Source organism: Podarcis raffonei, chromosome 13 (assembly GCF_027172205.1).
Source record: "Podarcis raffonei isolate rPodRaf1 chromosome 13, rPodRaf1.pri, whole genome shotgun sequence".
NCBI classification, from domain to species: Eukaryota; Metazoa; Chordata; class Lepidosauria; order Squamata; family Lacertidae; genus Podarcis; species Podarcis raffonei.
The window spans coordinates 28,640,633-28,652,597 of NC_070614.1; the positions used below are offsets into that span (position 1 = coordinate 28,640,633).

At 47.4% G+C, this 11,965-nt stretch overlaps 1 protein-coding gene across 1 annotated transcript; it reads left to right on the forward strand.

Annotated features, from left to right (window-relative positions):
- Positions 1-9,286: 9,286 nt before the first annotated feature.
- Positions 9,287-11,965, forward strand: LOC128400313 (olfactory receptor 6N2-like). Its single transcript, XM_053362466.1, has 2 exons — positions 9,287-9,348; positions 10,696-11,965. The coding sequence occupies exons 1-2, from the start codon at positions 9,287-9,289 to the stop codon at positions 11,516-11,518; spliced, it is 885 nt and encodes a 294-aa protein (XP_053218441.1). The 3' UTR covers positions 11,519-11,965.

Below are 11,965 nucleotides of genomic sequence, written 5' to 3' on the forward strand. Positions count from 1 at the left end.
TGTTAGTTAGTACACCACACATAGTGTGTATACAAGGAGAAACAAATCTGAACACTAACAAAGTTGTGCTGCTGTGAACAGCTGGAGGGGACAGAGTTATGAATTGCAAGGGGGTATAGGACTTCACTGCGCTCTAAAGTGGAAATTTGAGCACACCTTAAATCTAGAAACTGACCTCATGACTGCAACATTGAGCCTATATTTTACTTCTTTCTTTGTCCTCACTCCCCACCCCGTGACTTGCTTTGTATGATATCTTGCTTGAGGAAGAGTTCTGCAGCACTGAAAAGCCTGCAACTCTTTAGTGGCATGTTGCTTGGCCCTAATAAAGGTATTGCCGGATTGAGGACGTTAAAGGAAAAGGTGCTGTTTTGTTTTTAAATCCCAATGCACTCAAGAGCGTATACATATATATATTCATGATCACACCCTGGTGTTAGCAGATAAGAAATAAACATTAGATCAGTGGCTCCCAAACCTTTTTGGGCCACAGCCCCCTTGGTTCCATAAACTCATCCCCAGTGCCTTCTAATCTATAAAAAGCATTATTCAGAATAGCGTTTTGCACCACGGTAACAATTAAATTCACATTTGTTCAAAATCCAATTAAAATATTTCGTTCAACTGATTAAACCAATTTGATGGACTCAATCCAGTATACCAGCTTTTCAAAGTCTGATAGTCATTTACACCTCCAATGTCACCCCACTTGTCTCTTAGCACCCACTGTGTACTCCCATCACCACAACCCGGGGTGGTTAACTGCCCACTTTGAGGACCATGGCACAGAGCTTTCCAAACCGTGTGTCATGACACACAAACCCATCTCAAACCCATCTGCTCATTCATGCACAGGCTCACAAAGACATGTAATAATGTACATGTGGAATGTAATAAGATGCGAAATCACTAAAACCCTGTATTTATTACAGTGACTAACAAAGGAGAAATATTAAATTATAAATGTAAAATGTTTTTATTGATTGGCTTATATTTATTTATTATTAAAAATAAGAATTTAATGTGTGTTTCGTTAGTTGGTATTATAGATACAGCACAGAGAATCTCTGAAAATTGTTTGAAAACACACACACAGAGAGAGAGAGAGAGAGAGAGAGAGAGAGAGAGAGAGAGAGAACAACACCAATGCTGCCACGACAGCAATTTAGTGGCCAAAGAAAATGGCCTGTCAGAACAAAAAAATTTGCTTGCTGGTGACAGGAAAGCTGATTAGGGCCAGTCTAGTCTCCCTTGGAAGGTAGTTCCACAATCTGGGAGCAGCCACCAAGAAGGCCCCCTCTTATCTTCACCAAACGTGCCTGTGAGTGAGATGGGACTGAGAGAAAGTCTCTCCCATATTGGTCTCTACAGCCACAGCTGGTGCTGTAACTCTCCGATGCTGGCGCTGTAACTCCCCAATGTAACTCTCACATAGCCGAGCAGAATCATATATAGAGAGATGCTCATTCAGATAGCCTGAACTCAATCTGTATAGGGCTTTGTAGGTTATAACCAAAGCTTTGAATGGTGCCTGGAAATGGACCGGTAGCCAGTGGGGATTTTTGAAACAAGAGCTTTCTGTTCTCCATTATGGTACTCAATTGAGCATCAAGTCCTAGCAGGAAACAGGACTGGCTGAAGGCATGGCAATGTGGGATGAGTTCAAGGCTGCTGGATTGGCTGTATGATAAGGAGGAGGAGTTGGCCCTATGGGGTGGGGGAACAGTTTCCTCTTCCCTCTCTTGGAAGCTCCAAACAAGGGTCCCTGGTTTTCAATATCAGGATATATTTTTGGATTACAGCAATCCTAGGCGAAAAGGCCAGGGAAGTGTGGAATCTTTGCTGTGAGTATTCAAGAGAAACAGTCTAGTTATGGAATATCCATCCACAGTGCTTAGTAAGGGGGAAGATTGAAGTTCTGAAAGTTATGAAAATTATGTAGTGTGTGTGTGTGTGTGTGTTAAAAGAGGATCGCTTTTAACACCCAGACATAAGTTGATGCTGATCTATCAGAAGGGGTGGGGTAGGAAACATTAGCTTACATTGCTCTTTTGGGAGATTTGTTTTGATTATTCATTTGTTTCCTGCTTTCTTTGCTTTTTAAAAAACATCCTTCAAGTAAGGTGCATGACAACTACCCAAATTGACTATATTTAAAGCTCCCTCATTAATTATAAGAGCAAACCTTTTCAGATGAGAGGCATACCTTCCCTTTCAAGTGATTTGCAGCCCACTCCTAACTGGATTTTTGTGTTGGCATCTCGGGAGACAAGTGAATAGTGTACCTTCCGGGATAAAGTCAAACCATTGGGGAGTTACAGCGCCAGCTGTGGCTGTAGAGACCAATATGGGACAGACTGCAGGTGCACTATGGCATTTCTTTTCTCTGAACCCTTCAGCGCACTTACTCACAAATAAACTCAGTGGAAATTACTACTCCCTGATGAGTGTGTTGTGTGAATTGCAGCCCAGAGGCTCCTGTGGTGTGTGAAAAAGAGTCAGCGTAATGTTTGGTGCCTCCAGAGTTTTTGGATCCAATTTCTTGCAGTCAAAAATCCTCCAGGTATAGTTGGACTTTAGGAGATATTTATATTTATACTCAATAGGGTATGTTGATTTCCTGGGAAAACAGTTTTGTTCTGAAGAACTATAGTCTGAGGAATAATAAACAAGGGATTCCCACAGGGGTCTTGGATAGGTATAATATTTTCCCATTGTAGACGAGGGGATTGGTACACCTAAAAGATTGTCTCACTTCTCTACACACCAAACCAAAATCACTGCATTCTGCAGGAGAGGTTATCCTGCAGCACTGTCTGATCTTTCTGCACAATGTCAGAATTGAGCCTTTGCCATTGGAGCATTTACTCCTTGGAACATTAAACGTTAAACCTCAGAGAGGCACCATCACTGTTGTTTTCTCGGCACCAGCCAAAGATGTTCTTCTTTCAACAAGTCTTCTAAATTAGGGTATTTGTCAATGTTGGTATCTGTATTGGATATAATTGGTATGTTACGTATGTCTTATTGCTGTTTTAAATTTTCAGCTTACCTAATTATTTATCTATCTATCCACACACACACACACACACACACACACACACACACAAACACAATATTTTATATTTACATTATTTTATGTATGTTTTTATTACATTGTAAATCACTTTGGGATGCCTCATGGGATGCAATTTATGGGTGAGACATTATTATTATTATTATTATTATTATTATTATTATTATTATTATACTACATCTATAATTATATCTCCTGAAAGCATTGAGGAAATAATTCATCAGGCCTCCAGTCTCTGCTTCTTAATCTTGAATGTTTGAGAACTGGCAGTGGTTTGTTAGAGGTGGAAAGAAAGACAAGCTGTATACACTCAGAGGCACTGTCATCACTCCCCAGATGCTATAGAGTCCTGGCATTGAAAGCAGAGTAAACACACAGCTCCCTTTGAAGAAAAGAGATGAACCCATTTCAGTCCCAGGTACCATGAGCAATTTCTTGTGATTGGTGGGAGCTGGCCACCTGCGACCCATCCTATTCTTGTTCACTACGTTTGCCTTCAGTGACTGTGCCCATCACTTTCAGCAGGGAGGGAGCACAGCAGTGCACAGCCTTTATTAACCATCGCTTCTAATACTAGGACACTGGTGGCACTGCGGTCTAAACCACTGAGCCTCTTGGGCTTGCTGATAAGAAGGTCGGTGGTTGAAATCCCTGGGATGGGGTGAGCTCCCGTTGCTCTGTCCCAGCTCCTGCCAACCTAGCAGTTCGAAAGCACGCCAGTGCAAATTGAAGTATGGTGGGAAGGTAAACGGTGTTTCCATGCACTCTGGTTTCCGTCACAGGGCCTGTTGCGCCAGAAGTGGTTTAGTCCTGCTGACAACATGACCCGGAAAGTAAAAGAAATGTTCCTTTCCCCCTCCCACCCCCAACCCACTGTTTTTTCCAATTATATCTGAGAATGGAAGTATGTGTTTTTATGTAATTGACACACAGATCCCCCCCAAAATTCTGGAGCTTTTGTTAAAAAGATTGACCTGTACTATACTATTTGTGTGGTCATAATGATCCTTGCAAGCTTCAGGCAGTGGTATCTTTCAAGTTACAGGGAAATACAGTGAAAGTCTGATGCATACATAAAGTCCATGACCTTCCATTTGCCAGCCTCCCGTCTTCATATATTTTATTTCCTATTCTAGATTAGCCTACCTATGATGCAGGTCGAAGCTATCTGTTATGTACTGAAGTTCTCACCCTGGGCCAGCAGGGGGATACTGTAGATAGTTTTCACTCAGGTCCACGTCAATTATTTTAGGCGGGAAATCCTGGGTTGTTGTTGCTACAATGTTGACAGCCGGCTGCCTATAAAAGCAGGCCGGCTGAGCTGTTTGCTGTTCAGTTCTGTCCAGCTTACAAATAAAGAGCTGCTCTGGAGAAATCGCTGTGTCATCTGCTATGTTCGCCCACAACTTAACACTGGCCACGAGGATGGGATAGATGGACATCAGAGCACAGCCAGATGCAGCCACCTCTGAGCAGAGCTGAATCACTGAGCTGAATCACTGAGCGAAATCACTGAACAGAACCAATTCAGAGCTGATTATTCTGGCTAGAGCACGGTGTTCCATCCATTGCCCTTCACGCCGGCATCGGAATCATGGCTTCACTTGTGCCTCTACCGCCGTTTGTGCCAGCCTCTGAATCATGGGACTCCTACCTCGCTCGGTTCGACTGCTACCTCCAAGCCAACGAGCTGACGCAAGTATCACAGGAGCGTAAGAGGGGCCTATTCCTCAGCCTCTGTGGGCCTGAGGTGTTTGAGACAGCCCGAGCATTGGTTGCGCCTGAAGCAGTCCAGGCAACACCGTGGGACACGATCCAAGAGAAGCTCCGCAAGCACTACGCACCAAAGCCGTCCAAGATTGCTGCCCGCCATGCGTTCTACCACCGGAACCAGGCAGAGGGGGAGTCAATCAACAACTGCACCACCGCCCTGCGACAGGCTGCAATGCACTGCGAGTTCCGAGACTTAGACGATGCCCTGATGGATCAAATTGTCTGCGGGGTCCGGGACATCCATCTGCAACGGCGTCTCCTCGCCAAGCCAGACCTCATGCTACAGAAAGCCATTGAGGAGGCTGTGGCCTCAGAAGCTGCTGAACGCTCCGCCCAGGAGATCCGCAAGTCCAGCAGCCCGCGTCTTGCTAGGAAGCCAGTTCCAGTGCATCATGAAGAGGCCAGCAGTGATGAGGCATCCTCCAGTGAAGACGATGACGTGCACCAGACAAAGCGGGAGCGCAGGAAGTTCCAACAGAAGTCCAAGGGCCAACTGGAATGTGCCGGCTGCGGAGGCAACCATTCCCATGCCAAGTGTCGATTCAGAGACGCCATCTGTAGGAAGTGTTCCAGAAGGGGCCACATCGCTAAGGTCTGCCGATCAGCTCCCTCTGACACCCCCCCTTCACCGACTCGCAAGTCCAAGTCTTCACTCCAGGCTGCCAAGGAAAGCTGTTTTGCTCTCACCAACTGCCGCTGCCCGTCTGGAACCACGATTGGCCAAACCGACTTGCCTACGCGACGCAAGCTGAACGTCACGGTGCTCATTGAAGGAACTCCATGTGACATGGAGATCGACACCAGGTCTGCCCTGTCCATCGTGTCTTGGAGCACCAACAAAAGACTGGTACCCAGAGTGTCCAAAAGGCAACTCGACTCTCACCTCATACACCTGAGAGACTACCAGGGAAACGACATTCCCGTGGTAGGCGTTGGCCGGTTCCGGATTGCCTTCAAGGATTTTTCAGGCCTGCTCCGGTTGGTGGTGGTCGAAGGTCAGTGGCCAAGCCTCCTAGGGCTAGACTGGTTTGATGCCCTCGGCCTGGAAGTCACCGGCATCAACTGCATCTCTAACACAGAGATGGAGGGTCTGGTCAAAGACTTTGCCGAGGTTTTTGACAGCACTTTGGGGCAATATACAGGTACGCCCATCTCCTTTAGCCTTGATCCACAAGTTGCCCCCATCAAGCTAAAGCCACGCCGGGTTCCCTTTGCTCTCAAGGCTAAGGTGGACGAACAACTGGACAAGCTGATCACCCAAGGAATTTTGGAGCCAGTTGACCACGCCAAGTGGGAAACCCCCATCGTCACGCCTGTCAAGCCAGACGGGTCGGTGAGAATCTGCGCTGACTACAAGTGCACGATCAACAAGGCACTTCAGCAGCACGCTTATCCGGTTCCTGTTGTCCAAAACCTGCTGCATTCCCTGGGTGAGGGTAAGGTCTTCGCTAAGCTGGACCTTGCCCAAGCCTATCAACAACTGCCCGTCGATGATGCCACTGCTGAAGCCCAGATGATCGTCACCCACCAAGGGGCATTCCGTTGCCGCCGGTTGCAGTTCAGGGTGAGTGTGGCTCCTGGCATCTTCCAAAGCCTTATGGAGCGTCTCCTGCAAGAGCTTCCGGGCGTGGTACCATATTTTGATGACGTCTTGGTGTCCGCAGACTCACACCAGCAGCTGTTCGAGCGCCTCCGTGCCGTGCTGACCAGGTTCCAAGAGGCCGGGCTCAAGGTAAAGAGGGAGAAGTGCCAGATCGCCGTTCCACAGGTAGAGTTCCTGGGCTATCTTATCGACGCCTCCGGCCTTCACCCGACCACATCCAAGATCCGCGCTATTCAGCAGGCCCCCATCCCAAAGAACAAGACGGAGTTGCAGGCGTTCCTGGGGCTGCTGAACTTTTATAACATGTTCCTGCCCCACAAAGCCACGGTGGCTGAGCCTCTTCACTGACTCCTCAGCACAAAGACGCCTTGGTCCTGGGGTCATCGGGAGACGGTGGCCTTCAACGCGGTCAAGGCTCTCCTTTCATCGGTTGGATGGCACGCATACCTATGGTACGACAAGGTTAAAGTACATAAATTGTTTAAAAGTCACATTGTCAGAAAAGCAATTTTTGCAGTCTGGATGAAATATAAAGACTTACTAGAGAGTAAAACTCCGAGGTGGCTATCACCAGTGGAGGCCAAGGCCCGAAAAAGACCCAATATGGAGGCCTATTGGCCGAAATATTGGGAACTGACTGAAAAAATTGGAGACAATTGGAAGTTGCAGAGCCAGGACAAACTAAAAAATAAGGTGCGAGATTGGTTACATTATGCTCAAATTCAAGAGGTTTTCAAAATGGATAAAAAAGTTGGTTTCCAGGTGGAAAAGTCGAAACTAGAGACAGAATTGTTAGAACCAAAGACAAAGCTGTTATCTAGAATGTATAACTTGCTGCTTATGTGGAACTTACAGGATGAGACAGTTAAATCTGCTATGATTAAATGGGCACAGGATGTTGGACACAACATTATGTTTGAAGACTGGGAAAGGTTATGGAACACCGGAATGAAATTCACGGCAAGTACGGCCTTGAAGGAAAACATTATGAAAATGATATACCGGTGGTACATGACCCCAGTCAAGTTAGCTAAGATACACCACCTGTCTGACAATAAATGTTGGAAGTGTAAGGAAGCAGAGGGGACTTTCTTTCACCTCTGGTGGACATGCCCAAGGGTTAAGGCTTTCTGGGAAATGATTTATAATGAGTTGAAAAAGATATTTAGGTATACCTTTCCCAAGAAACCAGAGGCCTTCCTGTTGGGCATGGTAGACCAGAAAGTGTCAAAGAAGGACAGAACTTTGTTTATGTATGCTAGTATAGCAGCAAGAATACTTATCGCAAAGAACTGGAAGACACAAGATTTACCCACGCTGGAGGAATGGCAGACGCAGTTGATGGACTACATGGAGATAGCTGAACTGACCGGCAGAATCCGAGATTTGGATGTAGAAACAACTGAGGCGGACTGGAAAAAGTTTAAAGACTACTTGCAAAAGTATTATAAACTGTATGAATCTTAAGATTGTGCATGATTTCGAAATGATACGCTTTAGCAATTATGATTAAGTAAATAGTAAACTAAGTGATAAAAGAGAAAAGGAGATAATATGAACTGAACATGTTACGTTTATTTTAAAGGTATAAAAACTGTGACACAATATATTGAACTTAGATACATAACATGTAAAAGTTACAATAAGGTATGACATAAGGTAACAAATTGCTGACATTGTTAATATAAAGAACGCAGAATCGGAAGGGGTGGGGAAGTCCAAGTTGGGATTTTTGTTAAAAAAAAAAAAATGGTTTCTTGTAAACTCTTTATTTGTTTGTAATGTATAAAATTTGGAAAGAAACGTAATAAAAAATATTATAAAAAAAAAAAAAAAAAAAGGCTCTCCTTTCATCGGACCGTGTGCTGGTACAGTACAGTGAATCCAGGCCGCTGGTCCTTGCCTGCGACGCCTCACCTTTTGGCATCGGCGCTGTCCTTAGTCATCGTTTTCCAGACGGAAGAGAAGCACCGCTCGCCTACTTTTCCAGGACGCTATCTCCGACGGAACGGAATTACAGTCAGCTCGACAAGGAGGCACTGGCACTTGTGGCTGGAGTGAAGAGGTTCCATGAATACCTCTATGGCAGGACTTTTGACCTCATCACTGACCACAAGCCACTCCTGGGCCTCCTCGCCGGTGATCGTCCAACTCCACCGGTCCTCTTGCCACGCATGCTGCGATGGACTGTTTTCCTGGCTGCCTACCACTACCGGCTCGTCCATTGCCAGGGGAAATCGATGGGCCATGCCGACGCCCTCAGCTGTTGCCCTCCTCCAGCGTTTGTGGAAGACCCGGCTCCAGCTTCATCGCTCCTCCTGATGGAGGATCTTCCGGCAGCGCCTGTATCGGCTGCCACTGTGGCCTCCGCATCTGCCCAGGATCGCACCATCAGCCGGGTGCTCAACTGGGTGTGGAGGGGGTGGCCACAAGGGCCTTTTGCATCGGAGTTCCAGCCCTTCACAACCAGACAACATGAACTCTTGGCTCATCGCGGCTGTCTGCTGTGGGGAGACCGCGTCGTGATTCCCCAGGGACTCTGTCAGCGCGTCCTGGAGGCTCTGCACGTTGGCCACCCGGGAATTGTCAAAATGAAGGCGTTGGCTCGGTGTTACGTCTGGTGGCCTAACATGGACGATGCCATCACTGCCTGGGTGTCCGCCTGTCAAGCGTGCCAAGAGTCAAGGCCTGCACCACTGGCAGCGAAGGGACACACCTGGGAGACGCCAAAGACACCCTGGTCGAGGGTGCACATTGATCTGGCTGGCCCCTTTCACGGCCAGACCTTTATGGTAGTGGTGGATGCCTATTCCAAATGGCTGGAGGTGGCCCTGATGCCCTCCACCACTACCGAGGCCATCATCCGGGTGCTGCAAGGCCTGTTTGCGATGCATGGGTGTCCTGATGTCCTTGTCTCCGACAATGGATCGCAGTTCACGTCAGGCACTTTTGAGCAGTATCTTTTGGGACTGGGCATCCGCCATGCCCTAACGGCACCCTTTCCTCCATCCAGCAACGGGCAAGCGTAGAGAATGGTGCACTCGGCAAAAGAGTCACTGGCGCGCCTGGACCGGGGAGACTGGCATGAGCGGGTCGCCGAATACTTGTTCGTGCAACACATCACCCCTTATGCGGCCACAGGGCGGAGTCCTGCTGAACTGCTTATGGGCCGCCGCCTCAGGTCACCGCTCGACCGGCTGCACCCGGACTTTGCCGTGGCCGAACCCCCAGGCTGTGCCAACGCGCCACGGTCATTTGTTCCAGGAAACCAGGTCTTTGCCCAGAACTATGTGGGGGACATTCCTATGTGCCAGCCACAGTAGTGGGAGTCACTGGACCTCGCTCGTACCAGGTGGCACTCGAAGACGGACGCTTGTGGCGCCGGCACATAGACCAGCGTAGGCGCAGGGTTGGGGACTTGGACACTACCGTGGTGCCCCCAACTGCGCTTGTGGCTCCAGAAGAGACACTTACAGATGGCGAGGCTCCACCTACACCTCCCTCGCAAACTGCCAGCGTGGAGCTGAACCAAGCTGCTTCAGAGGGTCTGCCAGACTTACCACAGACTCAGACCACTCCACTTGCGGAGGCTCCACCCACAGCAGCGGATCCAGGGGATTTGGTTTCAACGCCACCTAGGGTCGCACCACAACCTCAGCAAGAATTGTGTGGCCCCCCGGACTTGGCTACCAGTCCTCGGCGGTCTGGCAGAGTTTCCAAGCGCCCAACTTATTTAAAGGACTATGTTGTTGGACATGTATCACTGTTGGTCTAAGTATGGGAAATGTAACCGATATGCTTTTGTGTCTAATTGAACCATTACGTGTAGTGCTGTATATAAGGAAACCATTATGATTGTAACTAACGCCTTATCTCGGTGGGGAGGGGTGTTATGTACTGAAGTTCTCACCCTGGGCCAGCAGGGGGATACTGTAGATAGTTTTCACTCAGGTCCACGTCAATTCTTTTAGGCGGGAAATCCTGGGTTGTTGTTGCTACAATGTTGACAGCCGGCTGCCTATAGAAGCAGGCCGGCTGAGCTGTTTGCTGTTCAGTTCTGTCCAGCTTACAAATAAAGAGCTGCTCTGGAGAAATCGCTGTGTCGTCTGCTATGTTCGCCCACAACTTAACACTATCAATGGCACTTCAGTGTCTGAGTTTGAGCTTGATGGGTTCCTCAACTTGGGCGACTACGGCATACTCCTCTTTGCCATCTTCTTGGTGACCTACTGCTCATCCTCAGTGCCAATGCTCTCATCTTAAGCCTCATCTCTGCCACTCCTCGTCTTCACGTCCCTATGTATTTCTTCATTGCTGTGTTGGCCACCTTGGAGGTGTTCTATACTACCATTACCATGCCCAGGGTGCTGGTGGACCTTCTGAAGAGCAAGAAGTCCATTTCCTTCAGGAGCTGCCTTCTGCAAATCTATTTCTTCCACAGTGTGGGTATCTCAGAGGCCTGCTTGCTCGCAGTGATGGCTTACGACCGGTACTTAGCCATCTGTGCCCCGTTAAACTATATGACCAAGATGACACCCCAACTTTGCATTCAGCTTGTGCTGGGATGCTGTGCATGTGGTTTTGTGTGTCCTTTGCCGGAGATTGTTCTGACTTCCAGGTTACCCTTCTGTGGGCCTAGTCATATAGATCATATATTCTGTGACTTCCCCCAGGTGATCAGTCTTGCTTGCACAGACATATTGACCAGCATCATGTTGGATTTTGCCCTCCACACCATCGCCATCCTGGCCCTCATCTTTCTCATCCTCCTCTCATACATGAAGATACTGAAAGTCATTGTTAAGATCAATAGCTCGGAGGGGCGCCAGAAGGCTTTTTCCACCTGTGCCTCCCACCTCATTGTGGTCTTTACTTTTTTTGGAACGACTGGCTTCATGTACATGCACTTGACATGGATGGGATCGGGACGTTATGACAAGATTGTTGCAGTCATCTACGCCTTTTTTATCCCTCTCTTCAACCCCATCATCTATTCTCGGAGAAACAAAGAAATTAGAGATGTGATCAGAAAGACTGTTGGGTTCCCATGTGCCAGCAACATATGAGGTGGTTTCTGAACTTCTTGGGACACCAGGAAGTCATTCCACGATCAAAAGTCCTGCTCCCCCAGCGATTGATTATGATTTTTGAAAAGAAAAGAAAAAAGATGAACGTCTAACAAAATATATTTCCACAGTTTCACTTGTAAGGAAAAGGGAGATAAATTCAAATAAGAAGAAACAGAATTCAAACTTTCTTATCTCCCTTTGGAGTTTTACATTTAATGTGTATGTAATATTTAGATTTACATATGCATACATTTGCGATCATCAGCATTTAATGTTGCACCTCAGCATGCATGATCCACGATTGTGAAGCTCTTAATACTAGATTGTACCAATTTAAATGTAGCACCCTTCCTACAAAGAAACATGGCTTTCTATGACAGTGTATGCATTAGTAACTTAAACTGCAGTCTGGTTGCAGGGGGTTGCACTGCAAAATGCAGCATT